This window comes from Myotis yumanensis, unplaced genomic scaffold, assembly GCF_028538775.1.
Source record: "Myotis yumanensis isolate MYYU_CA2020_CCGP unplaced genomic scaffold, mMyoYum1.0.hap1 SCAF_19, whole genome shotgun sequence".
In the NCBI taxonomy this organism is placed as follows: Eukaryota; Metazoa; Chordata; class Mammalia; order Chiroptera; family Vespertilionidae; genus Myotis; species Myotis yumanensis.
In genome coordinates this window covers 11,125,763-11,144,540 of record NW_027223770.1, presented here as the reverse complement: position 1 = coordinate 11,144,540, position 18,778 = coordinate 11,125,763, and the positions used below count along the sequence as shown (strand labels likewise).

At 47.9% G+C, this 18,778-nt stretch overlaps 1 protein-coding gene and 1 non-coding gene across 5 annotated transcripts in view; both read left to right on the top strand.

The window, feature by feature from the left end:
* The first annotated feature begins 2,195 nt into the window (after window positions 1-2,195).
* On the top strand, window positions 2,196-2,302 carry LOC138998220 (U6 spliceosomal RNA). Its single transcript, XR_011469089.1, has one exon. It is a non-coding gene; the product is annotated as a U6 spliceosomal RNA (small nuclear RNA).
* Window positions 2,303-14,038: 11,736 nt separating this feature from the next.
* Window positions 14,039-18,778, top strand: part of KDM2B (lysine demethylase 2B) — an 88,680-nt gene continuing 83,940 nt past the window's right edge. The window contains exons 1-3 of one of the 4 annotated variants that reach the window (XM_070399163.1): window positions 14,039-14,357; window positions 15,417-15,561; window positions 18,386-18,464. In XM_070399163.1, the coding sequence (XP_070255264.1) occupies window positions 14,325-14,357; window positions 15,417-15,561; window positions 18,386-18,464 (257 nt within the window). In that variant the 5' untranslated portion in view covers window positions 14,039-14,324. Of the gene's footprint in view, window positions 14,358-14,735; window positions 14,751-15,416; window positions 15,562-18,385; window positions 18,465-18,778 lie in introns of those variants that run through there. The other 3 variants (XM_070399166.1, XM_070399164.1, XM_070399167.1) reach the window with 3 other exon arrangements.

The following is an 18,778-nucleotide window of genomic DNA, read 5'->3' as shown; positions in this document are numbered from 1 at the left end:
TCAAAACCAGTTAAAGACATGTTAAAAGATCTTGCCTAGGAAGTATTAACCCACCCGCTGTACTCACCAGACCTTGCTCCTTCAGATTACCACTTGTTCCGATAGATGGCACATGCACTTTCTGAGCAGCACTTCAAACGTACGAAGAAGTGGAAAATTGGGTCTCTGAATGATTTGCCTCAAAACAAGAAAAGTTCTATTGGGACGGCATCCACAAATTACCTGAAAGATGGGAGAAATGGGTAGCTAGCGATGGACATTTCTTTGAATAAAGCACTTTTGATGTTTCTCTTGAAATTATCGTGTTTTCTTAGATTACAATATCCAAATTATTAACCGGTACACCTAGTAGCTCAATGTCACCTTCTCAGAGAGGCCTTTCCCTGACTCATCTATCTCACCCCCCCACTCCCTGCAGTCTCTCACATCACCAGGGTCAACATAAGCCCTTAACATTACCTACTTGTTTTTAAAACTTGTTTACTTATTTAGTGTCTCTCCCACTGAAATGTGGTAGGCAAATGAGAGAAAAACCCTTCCTTGCTTTGTTCCCTGCTTGCATTCCCAGTGACTGGTGCACAGTCCAGCCTTGTTAAATGGATGAATGGATAGGTGATGGTCTGGACCTCCAGTTTGGTCTCTGGAATTGTCTCCAGGATGTAGGTTCGGGATGGAGGTAGGTCAGAGAGGCAGGAGGGTACAACACTGAATGAAGACTCCCTGTGGGCCAGGCCCTGTGCTGCTAGTTCTTCCTTCGTGAAGGTCAACATTATTATTGAACACCAACTGTGTGCTAGGCCTGGTGCAAGTTATTTATTCAATTCAAGGAACATTTATTGAGTGCCTACTGAATGCTGGATACTATACATTTGTTAAGCATCTATTGTATGCCAGCTGTCCCAAATCAGTGCCTGTGTACACAGTAGTTCCATAAATGCCTGAATCAATGAATGCCCTCAAGGGACCCCCATTCTTCTTTCTAAAATGGCCTATAAATAAATAACTGTAACACTCAAAGGTAAGGCCATAATGTGGGTGTGTTCAGAGTGTAGAGGGGCCCTTATCACCTTGTACTGCCAGGTACCTTTCCCAGAGCCTTACTGCCTCACCTGTGACCAGTTCTTTGAAGGGCAGGTTGACTTGCCCCTCACTCACCTGCCTGTCCATCCCCAGGCCAGCCAGGAGAGACTTTGCCTGTAGCACACGTTCAATCTGTGCCTGTTTCTGGTTCCTGCTGCTTCTCCTCCTGGCAGTTTGTCATTCATACATAATCCTGAGGTTGCCAGGGAGCTGGGCGCCTCCGACAGGCTGCCCACCCTCCCATTTGGCCTGCCTTTCCAGCTGAAAAAGGATTTGATTCTTCCTTCTTGGTACAACCCTTTGCCTGGACCTCTTATAAAAATTCAGAAAATGCATAGAAATTGTTAAAGCCTAAAATCCTTATCATAGTCACAAGGCTTTGCCTGATCTGACACTTCCTTCCCTCCTTCCTTCCTCCTCCTCCACTTCCATTTTAAATTGTGGTAAATATACATAACAACTTACCATTTTAACCATTTTAAAGTGTACAGTTCAGTGGCATTAACTACATTCACCTTGTGGTGTAACCATCACCACCATCTTTTCCCTCTTTCTTAATAATACAAGATAATTTACTCATTTATCATTATCTTATATTGAGATCTTATATTTAATAATCAGCTTATTTAAAACATTTATAAAGATAACTTTAAATATATACAGATTATTTTGGTAATAAATTATTAATACTGTGAGCACATATAAAAAAGAAAGAAGAATATTATGCAGTTGTAAGCTTTAAAAATAAGAAATAAACATGTACATGAGCCCAGCTGGTGTTGCCCAGTGGTTGAGCATCAACCTATGAACTAGGAGGTCACAGTTCGATTCCCAGTCAGGATACATGCCCAGGTTGCAGGCTCGATCCCCAATGTGGGGTGTGCAGGAGGCAGCAGATCAATGATTCTTATCATTGATGCTTCTATCTCTTTTGCTCTACCTTCCTCTCTGAACCAATAAAATATTTTTTTAAAAAGTTATAGATTTGGATGGTGCTGATGGTTGCACAACAATTTATACTTAATGCCACTAAACTGTAGACCTGAAATGGTTAAAATGGTAAATCCTATGATATATATATATATATATATATATATATCCACAATTAAAAAAAAGTGCTCAATTCAATAGTACATTTACTAAAGTTGGAACAATACATAGAATTTTAGCATGGCCCCTACACAAGGACAACGTATAAATTTGTGAAGCATTTCATGAAAAGGAAAAAAAAGAACAACAGCAACAACAAAAATCCCTTTCTTCCCCAAAGTCACTACTATCCTCAGGGTTTTTTGTTTTGTTTTGTTTTAGTATGTGTTTTTAAAAATCCTCACCCGAGAATATTTTTCCATTTATCTTTAGAGAGAGTGGAAGAGAGAGGGAAAGACAGAAATATCAATGTGAGAGAAACACATTGATTGGTTGCCTCCTGCAGGAGCCTGACTAGGGCCCGGGTGGGAGAGGAACCTGCAACCCAGGTATGTGCCTTGACAGGAATTGAACCCGGGACCCTTTGGTCCGCAGGCTGACGCTCTATCCACTGAGCCAAACTGGCTAGGGCCACTTTATTTTACTTTTAAAAATTAAATCTTTATTGTTGAAAGTATAACATCTGTTTCTAGTCCCCCCACCTCAAGTACCCTCGTATTGACTCTTCTTCTTTCCCTGCTTCAGCCCCCTATTCCTCACTCTTGCTTCCCCAATAAAGTTGCACTGCACCGCACAAACTTCTGATTCATTCTCTGCTTCCTGAGGAACCCAAGAAGGACATATGCTGCAGTCTCTCCACTCTCCTGTTGATGAACATTGAGGTGGTTTCAAGTTTTTTGAGATTGCACACGGTGCAGCTAGGAAAACATTCTTGTTTGCGCTTCCTGGCGTACTTGTGTTTGTGTTTTTGTAGAATGTTCCTAGCTATGGAACTGCTGGATAATAGGTTGTACACTCCTTTAGCTTCACCAGATATTACCCGATTGAGTCCCAAAGTGACCACTTAGATTTTTCCAGTTTATTTCACCTTAACCCCTGCCTTCAACTCACTGGATTTGTTTGGGTCATCTGGGTCTTCTTTCAGTTCCTTTAGCACATGTCGTCCCGTTCCACCCCCTCTCCCCAGCCCCCATCACGAGGCTTCTGCATCTGCTCTTTTTTCAGCTGAGAACACTTTCCCCACTTGGCCTAGCTAAGACCTCCTCTTTCCACAGAGATCAGCCAGCTCAGGGCCTCACTTCTCTGCAACAGCTCCCCAACTTCCTGCTCAGCCCCAGACCAGTATAACACCCCTCCCCCTGCCCATTTTATATATCTCATAGTCTCATACACCTCTCTGTGGTGATACACTTATCAGTTGCAACGCCTATCTGTGCAACTGTTGGAACAAGGTCTAGTTGCTCCGCTAAGTTCACTAGCCTAAAAGTAGTGACCTCCATGTTTAAATTCACTGCCACGTCTCCAGCACCGAACACCATGCCTGGCACACCGTAGGCAGTTGATACTATTCTATTCGCTATTTTATGTTCTTACTCATAATCAAGTTTAGCGTGTGATTTTTCCAGCATGTTTAACATGAATTAGCATCTACTGGGAGCTACTAGTAAGATCATGACAATGTAAATAAACACCATGTCTTTCCTTGAGGAACTCACAGATAAAGGTCAGTAAACACTGTTGAGCTGGCTGGAGCCTGACATGTTTTAAGTGCTTAGCAACTGTTGAATTGACTCAGAAGTCACCTCTAGTCTGAGTATTACTACAACGTGTAACCATGGCTCTTGTTTATGAAACACTTATTATGTGCCCGGCACTCTACTGAGTGCTTTTCATTTGCCATCTTATCCTATCCCACGTCCTGCCAGGGAGGTACTGTTATTACCTCCATTTTACAGATTAGGAAACTGAGTCTTAGGAACATGAAGTCACTTGTTCCAAATCAAGTAACTAGAAGTGGCGCAGGCAGGATTCCTCAGCCAGAGCTCCTAACCCCCTATCATGGTGCTAATTTTCTCCTACCCCAACTACACTCCTTTCAGATTCCAGAGGCTGAGTTCTTGATTACAATGGTAAATTAATGATATCTACCATTATGGGGCACTTATTGAATATGAGTCAGTCTGCATCCATCCATTCACTTATTCAACAAATATTTACTGGGAACCTACCCTGTGCCATGCTATGTGTGAGGGGCTGGGGAGATAGTGGTGAACAAAACAGAATAAAACACCTGCTTTGTGTTGTTGATATCCTAGTGTGAGGAGGAAAAAAATATATATATATGATACTGATCAGTGCTACAGAGAAAATGAAAACAGAAACAGAAACTATGGAGTGTCATGACTGGGGTTTCCATGATCTCATTTCATTCTACCAACAAGCTATTATTTTTCCCATTGATAATGAGATTCAGAGAGGTGAAGACCCCTCCTCATAGGCACATAGCTCATAGGCTGAGAAGTGAGGACTCTGGAAGGACCAAGGATCCCGTCACTGCCAATCACTTTTTTAAAAATATATTTTTTCCCCTAGCCAGTTTGGCTCAGTGGATACAGCAGTTCTCAACCTGTGGGTCGCGACCCCTTTGGGGGTCGAACAACCCTTTCACAGGGGTCACCTAAGACCATCGGAAAACACATATATAATTACATATTGTTTTTGTGATTAATCACTATGCTTTAATTATGTTCAATTTGTAACAATGAAAACACATCCTGCATATCAGATATTTACATTACGATTCATAATAGTAGCAAAATTACAGTTATGAAATAGCAACGAAAATAATTTTATGGTTGGGGGTCACCACAACATGAGGAACTGTATGCCTCCTTGCATACCCCTCACTGGGGATCGACCCTGCAACCAAGCTACGTGCCTTAACCGGGAATTGAACTATGACCTCCCGGTTCATAGGTTGATGCTCAATCACTGAGCCATGACGGCTGGGCGTGCCAATCACTTTTTGTTGTGTGCCTACTGAGTGCCTAGTATCATGGTGGAGACAAAAGGAATGTCCACAGTTTTCCAAGAGTTTAAGATTGGACAGGCAGGTAAGTAGACCCAGGTGACTGGAGGGTTCAGACGGCTGGATGCAGTGTCCATGCTGTGCCCAGGGCAGACATTAGATGTGATTGCCTATGGGAGATGCTGAGGCTGGAGTCCAGGCTCAGGCAGACAAATCAATTCCAGAGACCAGGAGCAGAAGACTAAGACCCATATGCCCTTTGGATGTTGGTGATTCTCAGGCGCACCAGTCCCTGCCCTGTCCACACAGCCAGCTCCACTGCCCCTCCTCTTTCCACCCTAGGTCTCCAGGCCATCAAGCATGACCAAGTGATAAGCTCTGGCCCCACCCTGGGGAAGTCACACGCACAAGCACATAGCTGCTTCCCCTTCTCCTTATGCTACATCAGCTGCTTGAAGGGCCTCCCAGATAGGGGGCTCTGGGGTGATGACAACTGGTCCCTTGCCCCCACATGGCCCAAGGACTCAGTTTCTGCCCAGCAGATCACATGAACTCCGTAGGCCATCTGGAACCCAGGGGAGGAGAGCCTGAATTTTGGAGCTATAAAGGTATAGAGTACCACCTCCCTCAGGCAGGCTACCTGGTTGTACTTCAAGAGGGCCTCTTAGAACATTTGCATGTTCTTCAAAGAAGAGCACTTTTAGGTTTAGCTGATCAAGCTGAAAATAGACATATTTTGGATTTGAGGAATTCATTCACTCAACAAACATTTGTTGAGTATATTTTATGAGCCCAGCCCTAAGGGCTGAGGATAGACAGTGAACAAGACCAAGGCCAGTCTCTCAGGGACCTTTCCTTTTCTTTTTTTCCCCCTAATTATTGATTGATTGATCTGAGAGAGAGAGAGAGAGAGAGATTTGTTGTTCCATTTATGTATGCATTCACTGGTTGATTCCTGTGTGTGCCCTGAAAGGAGATGGAACCTGCACCCTTGGTGTAAGCGGATGATACTCTAACCCAGCGGTCGCCAACCAGTGGTCCGCGGGCCACTCTAACCTACTGCGCTACCGGCCAGGGCAGGGACTTTTCCTTTTAGTTTAATAGACAGACGTTAGACTATTAACACATGAGCATTTTATTATCATTGTGAGAAATAGTCTAAATGAGAAGGTTTTGTGCTTGGGTAAACTGGGCAACTGGCTGGCTGTTGAATTTCTAAGGGCCGCGTCAGAGACTGGGGATAAGAGCCAAATCTCCGTCTCTTTTCGGGACACCCTCCCCTCACCAGGGCGAAAGGCCTCCTTCTCTGCCATGAATAGGTGCTGAGGGGCCAAGAGGAGGGTTTCCTATCAATGCTGCTCTGTGTATGAATCTAGGAGGCACTCAGCAAATAACTGGTGAATTAATGTTATTTCAAGGCGGGATAAAGAGCCACTGACTCCATTAGCAGAGGGTGAATGGCTCGCGGGGAAAGAAGAAATCTCGGCGCTGTGATTCCCAGATTTCTGGAAGGATGAGGAATTTGGGGACCAGGGGAGGCACGATAGAGATGCTGGACTTCCATTAGACACATCCTTTTAGAGTAGGTGCTGGCACCGTGCAAGGTAGGAGATGCATCAATGCATGAGACAGGTGGGGGCGGGAGGGGAGGGTCCCTGCCCTCCCCCAGCTCACAGTCTGGTGAGAGTGAAGGCAGCAATGAGATAATGTGATAAGCATTATGAGGGGGGCAGGAAAGAGAAGACAGCTCAGTTGATTGTAGGAAGATAAGAGTTTTGGAGAGGAAGAGGGCAGGCAGGAGAAAGTGCTCAGGGTGGAGGAATCAGCATATGCAAAAGCCTGGGGGAGAGAAAACAACTTCTTTCAAAGAACTTAAAGTAGCTCTGGGAGTTGAGACTGATTGGGGTGAGAAAGGATGTTGGAGAGAAAAGCGGGGCTGTTCCACCCTTTCAGCCTTCCCCTTGGGGGAAAACTAAATCCCCCCAATCCACAACTAGTTAGGGTTATGAAGTCCAGGAGGTGGACTTCATTTTAATGAAGACCCATCATTTACTGACCACCACGTTATAGAACACTGGCTCATTCCATCCTCATGCAGCTCTTACACGTTTGATAATATGACTCCCATTTTACAGAGGCCACAACTGAGACAGTTCGGGTGCCTGGTCTAAGATCACATAGCTCGCGATGTTTGGGAGTTTAAATGTTGTTTTATGCAAATGCTTCTGTTGTAGCAGTTCCTTGTACATGAGGTAATGCATGTAAAAGCTTTTTTGTAATAGAGCCATGTAAACACGAGGCATTACTAGTTTTCGGTCTACAGCATTCGGGGAGCCCAGGAAGGGGCAGTAATGAAAGCCAAAAGGCCCAAGGGCCTCTCTTAAAATTCCCCCGAGTCTATTCTAGTTCCCTCTTTGGGGCACCTCCAGATATTATCTTCTGCCAAGTAGAAAGTTTCTCAGAAGTTGCAAGACGTGGGAGATTAAAAAAAAAAAAAAAAATCAGCACCAACAACTACAAAAACTCCCGCAGCAGCCTGAACACAAAGAGTCTGAATTTTGAACAAAGGGCAGGGTGAGACCCAAAAGTAAATGCTGACACATCCTCTCTCCAGCTGTGAACTGGGGGTCTGAGGGCTGCGGCAAAGGTCATCTGTCTCCACATCTTCGGGCAGGAAATGCAATTCAATCCTCTCAGTGACTGATGGGTCTGCAAGATTAATGGAATCGTCCCCAACCCTGGACTCCCTTCTGACAGCACAAAAAGTGAATCAATCCCCCCCCCCCCCACTTTCCTCTTACTAAGTGAGGTTCACTGATTCCTTATTTTAAAAGTTCAAAACTTTTCTCCCGGAAATTTGTCCCCAGGTGTCCCTTTGCAGGGTGAAACTCTGCCTTTTGGGGTGAGATTCTGAAGGTCTGGGGATCTTTCTAGGCTTTTCCTCTGTCCCTACTTCATCTTTCAAAATAAACATTAATGTAAAGAGCATGACTGTCCCTGAGAGGGTTAACTGCCAGCCCTGCTGTCCGGCCCTTGGGGATTGGCAACCAATGACCACTTAGCACGATGAAGTAATTCTTGGGTTTTGATTTCCATTGGGTAACACACTTGTCCATCAATCCAAAGATGCAAGTTTTGAAAGTATCTTTGAACTTTTATGACTAGCTTCCTGGCATTAACCCCTTAATAAACTCACCTGTTATTTCCAACGTTCCTGCCAATGCTCACACAGGAAGGGAGATTAGAAAAATGCAGAACTCTAGACATCAACTTAAGTCTTCTCCAAATGACCAAAGCTCTATGTAATTCTGCTCTTTCCTACTCTGATACTTCAATCTACAAGGTACTGAAGAATGAAAAGCCAGAAGAGGTCTTTGGGAATTCCAAACATTTTAATGGAAATAGTGTGGTATGTTGCTCCCTCAAATATTTTTTAATTGCAAAAGTAATACAAAAATATGGCAAAACTCTAAGGTTTGGCAAAGTCTGGTACTAGATACACTCGTCCTTGCTATATTCTTTGTGATATTTATTTTCTATCCCTTTATGTGTGAAGTATTTGATAAATTTCAAAGGACACAATGGTAATTACACATGCAAATCATATTTAAGTATAGTTTATATAACCCCTTCAAAAACTTCCTCTCTCTGTTTTTCTTTTGTGTGTGTTTATACATCACCTATATGCAGTTTGTTTTAATGTAAATGGGATCATAACATACACATTATTCTGAATTCTCTTTTTTTTTTTTAACTCACCCAAGGATATGCTTTTATTGATTTTAGAGAGAGGGGAAGAATTATATTTGGGTGACCACCATGTAGATTCAGAAAGAGAAAATTACTAGTACCTCTTGCTGTTCACATTATCCCCAGAGTTGAGGCTTTTTCTGCATTTTGGGTTGATCTCTCCTTTGCTTTTATTTATGCTTTACCACTTACCTATATATAGATAAGCAATATTTATTTGGTTTAAATTTGCCTGATTTTGAACCCTAGAGCCTCAAAAGAATGACTAAAATGTAATTCCTTTTTTGAATATGCAATATATTTACATAGAACAAAATTCAAAAGGTACTACAGCATATAAAATGAAATGTCTATAAGGTTCAAAATCAGGAAACACTAATGCATACATGTGGCAAAAATTTCATGCTGTACCAAACAATAAGTTTTCTTCCCTTTTCTGTTCTTTTCCTATTTAAAAAATTTTTTAAATTTATTTTAGGGAGAGAGAGGGAGAGAGAGAGAGAGAGGGAAAGGGAGAGAAAGAAAGAAATATTCAATGGCTGACTCCTGCACGAGCCCCTACCAGGTATCAAACAGAAATCTGGGTATGTGCCCTGAGTGGGAATTGAACCCGCCACCTTTTGGTGTATGGGATGACACTCCAACCAACTGAGCCATACTGGCCAGGGCTTTTCCCGTGTGTGTGTGTGTGTGTGTGTGTGTGTGTGTGTGTGTGTGTGTTTTCCCTATTTCTTTCCAAAGAAAATTCTGTGCATATAAAATATATGTAGCTATAGATTATACCCCGTTGCTTAACGAAAGTGGTCAGCACAATTAAGTATTAATATTCTACACCTTGTTTTGTTATAAGGCTATGAGACCATTCCATATCAGTATATATAGAACTACATTATTCCTTTTAATGATTTAATAACATTTCCTTGGGCATACAAATGGTCCAGGAATTATTCAATCAGTTCCCCAACTTTTTAGGTGTTTTCAATCTTTTTCTATTTCGAACAGGGCTACAATGGATTGCATCTTTGTGTGAGTCTATCAGTAGGAAATATATCAGGAAGTGGTTATCCCATTCTAAGGCTTCCCGCCCCATCACCCCTTACCTGTCCTTGAGAAGTTTGTCAGATCCAGGCAGGTGGGACAGTCTTGTATGTAACTGTCCTCCCCAGGTGCCTACAGTGCCATGCTCTCCGCAGGCACTCAGAGTGAGCGGTTTAAGGGCTCACACTGCAAACATTCACATTGTACCAGATGGCTCTAGGAGACCTTTGTAGATATCCTGGGCCCCTCCCCCCAACTCATCATTACAATACTTCATTTTCTTCATTCATTCCACAAATATTTCCAGAAGGTTGATGGGGACCCAGTGCCAAATCAGACCAGGAGGTAGCCTTGTAGGTGAGTTGTGACAAATTCTGGAAAACACTCGAAATTTGCACTGTCCAATGAGGTAGACACTAGTTACATATAACTATTTACATTTAATTACAATGAGATAAAATTTAAGATTGGGTTCCTTAATCCCACTACCCACATTTCAAGTGCTCAATAGCCACATGTGGCTAGAGGCTCTGTATGATCACAGACATAAAAGATTTCCATTGTGCCGTAGGGACAGCCCTGCAGAGGCAAAGTGTAAAGCCTGTGGGCTCTGGATTCCTACAAGCCAGGGGTTCAAGTTCTGTCTGCTACTTCACAGCTGTAAAATTTGGGCAAGTAGCCTGACCTCTCTTTGAGCCTCAGCTGTAAAAGGGGGGCACTGCAGACCCTCCTTCACAAAACTTTGATGAGGATTCAGAGAGATGGCAAAGGCGAGTGGCTTTGCTCAAAGGTATAGTAAGCTCTCAAAGATCAGGAGCTATTGTAATTATATATAAATATGATAACCGCTTCAATTTCTAAGAGTTTGAAAATCCTGAATTCTGAGGGTTCCATCCCAGATCAGCCCTTCCTAACTAACTCCCTTGGGAAGCTGGTGGTCCACAGCCTGGAGTATGTGTATAATCGGAGCTGGTTCTTCTATACGCCCTGTCTTAAAGCACAGAGCTGCTCAATCAACCTTTGATGAATGAAGAAATGAATGAATGGGGCCAACACAGAATCTGACTGGGCTGTTTGTAAGAAGGAGCAGGAGGGTCCAGGAAATCATTATGATGATGTTTCAAATACAACTGGCCTGGTCTTCTTTTTTTTTTTTCCTTCCTGCAAGAAAAAGTACCTCTCTTGGAGAATTACCTTAATCTTCCTTCTCTCACCTACTGCCCACTCCTCTGGGACAATTAACCAACACCAGGAGCTCAAGGGTCTTGGCCCTTCCCCCTTTGGCCCAAAATTACCTCCTCCCCCACTTTGAGCAAATGCCTGGAATTCTTTCAACAGGAGGACAAAGCCTTTCATCTGCCAATTACTGATAAAGGGAAAATGCAAATATCGCTGGGGAAGGTGATCCATCAAGAGCTCAACATTTATTGAGTGACCACTTAGGACCAGGCTGCAGGGTAGGCATTCTGGGGGGGTGAGAGGGGAACAAACCCCTGGCCGGCCCATTCTTCTCTCTGGTCTTCAGTTTCCTCAGGGTTTGTAAAGGGAGGGGATTAAATTAGGTAACTACTCTACCGTTCCCACTCTGCCATGCCAGGAACTGCTCATCGGGGTAATATATGGACTTAACTGTTTTTACCCTAAGGTGCCTGTCATCACATCTTTTCCTGACACCATTTTTTGGGGGACCCCATGTGGCCACATGGGGAGAGAGGTCTTTAGGAGGAAAGAAGAATTAAGATCCAGCCTTCTATTTCAGTTTTGCTTTTTTCCATGACCCCTCCAGTCCATGCACCTTCCTTTGAACATGTTTGTTTCATGATGTGGGAGCAGTAAAGATAGTATCAGAAAAAGCATGTGATGTCCGAGGCCCCGGTGTGAGCCCCAGCAACCCCACTTACAAGCTGCGTGATCTTGGGTGAAGTGGCTTTGCCTTTCTGAGTCGAAGTTTCCTCATTTGCAAAATGAGGAATAACAAGACTATTTCCCTTAAAGCAGTGGTTCTCAACCTTCTGGCCCTTTAAATACAGTTCCTCATGTTGTGACCCAACCATAAAATTATTTCCGTTGCTACTTCATTACTGTAATGTTGCTACTGTTATGAATCGTAATGTAGATATCTGATATGCAGGATGGTCTTAGGCGACCCCTGTGAAAGGGTCGTTGGACTGCCAAAGGGGTCGAGACCCACAGGTTGAGAACCGCTGCGGCTTAAAGGGTTCTGGTGAGAGAGAAGGAAACAAAATGGTCCCTGGTTCTTGATAGAGGCAGAAGGCAAAACCCTTCTCACTCCCACGGAGCCAAAGTGAAACAAATTTTTGACGTTTGCCAGCTAGTGGACTTGGATTAAAACAACTTCTAAGCAGTCTTTGGCGGAGGTGGGGAGAGAATACAAAAAGATAGGGCAGGCAGGAAACTTTAAGGTGAGTGAGGGGGAAGCTGTCTCGCAGGGTGACCAATAGGAGCTGATGGTTCACATCCAATCTCTGATGAGGGAAGCCACTTCCTCTCCACAGGTCTGTCTGATTGCTCTGTTGACATGGGGATGACAGGAGGGCAGAGCAATCTCCAGAATCATAACTTCCCCGAGCTTCAGTTTCTCTTTCTGCAAAATGACTTGCTCTAGCTCTCACACAAGGTAATGGCAGAAAAGATACAATATTAAAAGAATGGCAAGTATTTTTACCACGCCTGCTATAAGCATCTATAAAGTCCCTTTACTTCTTTCCCAGCCCCATGTCATCTAATTGTGATATTTACTCCCAAGATCAGGCCTACGTGGCCTAGAGGACTGTTTAGGGCAGGGGTCCTCAAACTTTTTAAACAGGGGGCCAGTTCACTGTCCCTCAGACCGTTGGAGGGCCGGACTATAGTTTAAAAAAAACAAACTATGAACAAATTCCTATGCACACTGCACATATCTTATTTTGAAGTAAAAAAACAAAACGGGAACAAATACAATATTTGTATTTGCATGTGGCCCGCGGGCCGTAGTTTGAGGACCCCTGGTTTAGGGCCAGCTTTTCTCACAACCAAAGTTGACCTGACTGTTCATTTAGGATTTCAGTTTTGGGGGTGGTCACAGCGAACAGGTATGTGGACAGGGAAGCATACCCAGGTCTAATGGCACTCCATATATGTATAGAGGGTGCCCATACCTCCGCCAAGAAGCCTTATAGGATTAATCAAGGGGGCTCCGGAGCTCCCTGTGCCACATCCCAGAGAGCCTTGCATCTTTCCGCAGACTTTTCTCTTATAAATGGCCAATAAAGGCTTACCCTCCGCCTGTTTGCCAGCTGTGTTAGGAGGCGCCAGATCCAATTCTCTCGGTATTTCACTCCTGAGCCTCTATTTCCTCCTGTTGGCGAGCGCAGGGACCTTTAAAAAATGTTCAACTTCTGTTCCAGGGCTCATCGCTTAGCAAAGCAAAGGACTCCACAGGCGCGGGCAGAATGAATGAAAGGCAACATCTTCCGGTCAGCTCGGATCTGAAAAGGCGCTGGTCTGGCTGTATTTCCTGCATGTTGGTGTGTGTGACTGTGTGTGTATGTCCATATCTTTTGAGTCCGGGAGTTTAAAAGTGATGCAGTTCGCACAGGTATGGAGCCGTGCTAATTTCTTCCTGAGCCCCCAAATGCTTCCTCCTGATGGTAGGTCCGCACATGGGGGGTCTGGGAGGATGGTCCCCACCCAAAAAGAAAAGACTTGCAGCAGAAAAAAAAAATATATTAAAAATGCTTTGAATTTCAGTCGGCCCCGTAGGTAATAGGATGGGGTGGCTGATGAAAGAGGAGGAAGGGTAGCCCGTGGGCAAGGGGGGCAGGAGTTGAGCTGGGGGTCGTCCTTTGGGGTGCCAAGCCCCAGGGGCTTTCACACCGGCTTGCTCTGCTTGCATTTCCGTGCCTCCCACTGAGGCCAGCCGTGCAAATCTGCACCTCTTCCCCCACCCCCTCCTCCTCCTCTCTCCCTGCCCCGCCATCTCCGGGATGCGCCCTCCGCCTGCAACTCAGCCTCCAAAAGTCAGCTCTGCACACAACTCCCCGGCGGCGGCGGCGCCTGCGTGCAGAGGCACTCTCGTGACCCAACAACAAAACAGCGATGCCAGGGCGCTAACGGCGCCCGGTGCCTCCCGGGCGCCCTTCCCGCCCCAAACCTCTTCGGGCCGCCGCCCCCGCCCTCCCCGGGTCCCAGGCCGAGTGCCGCCCCCCCCTCTCCCCAACCCCTAGCCCGGCCGCGGGCTCAGAGCGCGATCGGCAACAATGTTTACGTTCCGGGGATTATGACGTCGGCGCCTCCCCCCCCTACAACTGCTGAAAATGGTTTCCTAGGACTTTGCAAACGGATCTGCTTAAGTGTTGGTGCAAAACTTTGTAGATCTCGGCTCTGGCTTGCTTTATTTATTTTTGATTTGTTTTCTTTGGTCTTCTCTCCTTACCCCCTCCGCCAAAATGCAGGGGGCAGGAGTGTTGACAATTAATTGGTGAACTCTCCTAAAAAAATGGAGGCAGAGAAAGACTCTGGAAGAAGATTGGTGTGTAGCTTTTTTTTTTTACCCCCCAATCTGTATCTGGTATATGATAGATCTATTTTTTGTTGTTGTTGTTTCTTGCTGTCTTTTCTTTCCTTTTCTGTTTTTTTTTTTTTTTTTTTTTTGCAAGAGGACCGGAAAAAATATAATAAATTGCATGCAAAAGGAAGCCAGCAGCTTACTCCTCCAGTCCCTTGTGAGGCTCAGAGTCTCAGACACTTAAGTGGCGAGGTGGAAGGGGGCTGAGCGGGCTTGGGGTTCGCCTGGAATCTGGGGGGCTGCGGGGTCGGGCGCTGGGCGGTGGAGGGAGGAGGCAGAGGATGCGGGGAGTGGCGGGGGAGTCTCCTTAGGAAGTGAGTGTGCGCGCGCGCTTGTGGGGAGATGAGGCAGCTGCTGGTGCGTTTTGGGGTCTCGGATGGGAGCTTTGTGGCGGGCGGTCTGCCTCTCCCCCACTTAAGCCCAGAACCCCCCCCCCTCCCACCTCTTCTTCTTGCATCGGAGGGCGTTCGGCGGGGGCAGCTGGGGTCTCAGTCCTTTCATTTCAGCTTTCCAGCTTTCCCGGTAGGTCGGGGGCGGCTCCAGTCTTAGAAACGCCGCCGGCCCCGGTTCCGGCTTCCCGGCTCTGCCGCCGCGGCCGCCGGGTGGCTGTGAGCGCCGAGCCGGGCGCCGCCGCGGCTCCACCCGGGGCCTACCAATGCCCCGCCAGCCCGTGCGCGGAGCCCCCCTCGCGGGTTACATAACCAGGCTCCCGGCCGAGTGGGCAAAAGTCAACACCTCTCGGGGGTGGGGGGCAAGGGAGAGCCCCCAGATGTCCCTTCCATGGCCTCCAAAGACGCAGGAGGGGAGTGCCCTGTGCAGGGCGCAGGCGGACTCCGGGGGTGCGGCCCCTCTCAGGATCCCGATTTTCAGCATCTTTGGCATTTGCGCAAAGTTGCTCGGGTGGCGGTGGTGGGGTGCAGGGGGCGCGCGGCTTCTGCACCTGTTCGAGCTGGCCTCTTGGTGAGAGACGACCCCCCAGGACCCCCAGTAACGTCCCGGGCTCTCTGGCTTGGGTCCCCGCAGCGCCCGATTGACCGCCAGAGATACGACGAGAACGAAGACGTGTCGGACGTGGAGGAGATCGTTAGTGTCCGCGGCTTCAGCCTGGAGGAGAAGCTGCGCAGCCAGCTGTACCAGGGGGACTTCGTGCACGCCATGGAGGGCAAAGGTGAGGCGCCCCTCCTTCAGCTGCCCTCCGCGCCGCGGGCCGAGCGCACGTGGGGAGGGAGTTGCCGGTGGCTGGGTTCGTATTTCGCGCCCGCGTCCCCCATTCCAGGGGATCCGGTGACGAAACGAGGCCGAGCACTGGGGGGGTGGGGTGGGGTGGGGTGGCCAGGGAGGAGGGCAGACTAGAACCGGGGCCGGGCGTGGGCCTAGGCCCGGCCCGCGCCCACCGTCAGCCCCAGGGTGGGCAGAGGCAGGGGTCCGGCCGACAGAGGGACCTGGGGACGAGCGAAAGGACGGAGGGGCGGACGGAGGGAAGGCGGGTGCGCCGCGGTCCACCCCTCCCGGAGCCGGCCCAGCTACTTGCGCGCTGCCCGGCTGGAGTCTGACTGGGGCGAGGGCCCCCCCCAAGCCTGAAGCCTCCCAAACTCTGGCTGTTTCGGGCCCTGCCAGTTAGGAGCTGGCGCTGGGGGCGCTCAGGGATCATGGAATGACGGGCCTCCTCAGGCCTGGGGTCTGCGGAACCCCATCACCTGGGGGGCTGTGCCAGATTGGAGCGGGGTTCCAGCGGACTCCCAAGTCGTTGGGTGGAGCCCCCCCTTAAGCCTGAGGCCTCTAGCCCCGCAGCCCTGACAGTTTGAAGCGGGGACCGGGGGTGAGGGAGTGACAACCCTCTGGCTTAAGGCTGAGTTCCCTGTTCTCTGGCACTTTAAACTGGAGACTTGGGGCACCCCTCTAGAATTCTGGGTGTCTTCTGGGGCCCGAGACCTTGAGAACTCTGTCCCTCTTGAGGGCCCTGCCAGTTTAAAGCAGGAGTTGGGGAAGCCTCTAGGATTTTGGGGTGCCACCCCCCGCCTGGTACCAGGAAGGTGACTGGGGATGTGCTCTGGGCGTTGGGGTGATGCTCTGGTTTGGGTCCGAGGCCTCCAGAGGCCCCGTGGGGTTGGTATTGTGAAGGCGCCCTTGCCTACCTAGGCATCTACCTCCCTTTGCCCTCCTGGGGTTTGTAAGGTTATCCTCCCCTTTAGAGATTGGAGTTTCCTTTCTGTTACTCCGTTTCCATTTTGTTTGTCCCCCATCCCCCTTGGAAAACCGTTCCATCCATCCCTCAGTGAGCTGATAGCTGCGAAGCCCTCCCGCCCCCCAGGTTCCGCTTGAGTGGCTTGCCTGTGGGGTTAGCCTGGAGAGAGACTGTCCAGGCTTTGCATTTTGAAGTTTCTCTTTTGTGCCCACTGTTTCCTGGGGGCGCCGGGCTTCCGTAGTAGGGGGAGTTGCAGGGGGGAGTTGGGGGGGGGGGGCGGGAAGAAATTTCTGCAGCCTGCCTGGTTTTTCTGGGCATCTTTGCAATCCAGGGGCCTTCTCAACTTCATTTAAATTTCCTTAGCACAAATGGGATTTTAATTCCTCTCCTTTCTCCCCCGACTGGTACTGAGGAGTTGGCGGATCCTATGAGGAAACAATATGCAAACTCTTCCTAGCCATTTGTGACGAATTCTCTGCCCGGGATCTCGGGCCTATTTGAGGAAGCTGAAACTTACCCTAGGGGTGGTCTATGGGGGGGGGGGGGGGCGGTGTTCCCAAGGCGGGCAGGGGTTCCAGCAACGGAGATTCCTTAAATCTGCTGTCCAAGCTCCTTTCAAAGGAGAGGGCCCTAGGGTTTTGGTAGTTCATTCAGATCTGGCCCCCGAAACTCGGGGGAGGAGCTGCAAAACAGAAGGAGCCCTGAGCCCGATTCAAAATAGAAGCTTCTTAAACATCTCTGCCTTTAAATCCTTAGGAATCCTCATTCACTCTGAGCCCCTGGGGATCTGAGCTGCTAAGGTCAGGGCTTTCCCCAGCTCTGGTTTTGTTCTCTCCCTCTCGGAGCTGAGCTGCCTTGGCCTCCTCCCCCCCCAAGTGGCCCCGGGGAACTGTTTCGCTGGGGCAGGAGCTCCTGTGACCCGAGAGCTCTTCTGTCTCCCTTCTGATGCGCCAGGGAGGCCCTGTGCCCCTGTGGGTTGCTTCCCTTCCCTGAGGATTTGGGGATGTGAGAGTTTATCTTAGCCTCCCTCACCTCCAGAGTTAGGGTGCGGATTTGGGGGGTCTGTACTGGACAAACCCCAGATGGAAAACTAGGCTGTGAATTTTCTTGGGGCCTCTCCGTGTCCCCTTCGCACAGCCTCCGCCTGGGGAGCATCCCTCTCGGTTATCCAGTTGGAGCAAGTATTGTGATGCTGCAGCAGAATTTCACTGTTAAGGCAACAAAGCGGTGCCCAGTTCCCTAGTTATTTTGGCACCAAATACACAGTTTCCAGGGAAACCGACTTTTCCCCCCCTCCCCTTCACTATACAGGATATTATAATAAGATCTTCCCCAATGCTCAGCTACAATGAGAATCCTCCTCCCAGCCTCCTCTCTGGGCCTTCAGATCCTCCCAGGTGGCATTCTTCAATTTTGCAGTCCCTTTACTTTGTGAGCTTAGCTGGGGATGAGCTTCTCTGTCCCTCTGTCTCAGCAGTAGCCTGGGCTCCTGTGTGGGGCTCTTTCCTGAGTCTCCCTCCCCAACCCTCGCCAAACTTGAGCTATTCATTGACAAGTTCTGACCCGTGGGGCATGCCGGGAATGACTGAGTAGGCAGAGGAGCTGGTCATTGGCATGGCTTCTCCTAGACTTCGCTTAATCCATTTCCCTGTCATTTTCCAGGGAGCTTTTGCTCTGGAGCTGGTGTCTGCCTCTAGTGTAACCCCTGCCCCTTCCTCCATCATTTTTCTTCTCCTAACCAACTGACTGTGGTTCCTTTGCTCCTTCATGACTTCACCAGCTTGTTTTAATTCCAATATCCAAACAGATTTCAACTATGAGTACGTGCAGAGAGAAGCTCTCAGGGTTCCCTTGATATTTCGAGAAAAGGATGGACTGGGAATTAAGTAAGTTGCTGAAACTAATTGCTCCCCCTCCTCACCCCGGTCTCCCTCCCTAACACAGTTTATACCTTGGGATGGATTTCTCGTAGCATTTGCTCCATCCATCTTTCATCACGAGGAAGGCTCTTTCTTCAGTATCTGGGGGATATAGTATCTCCTTGTTCAAGACCCGGCAAAGGGGAAAAACTCTAAAGATTGGTCTTTTTCAGAGAAGTTGGGGAAAGGATATAGGGTGCTCAAACAGTGTTGACTTTTCCCCCTGACCCACCCCAGTTAACACACAGTGACTTCCTTAAAGAGAGTGTGCCTCCTGCCCA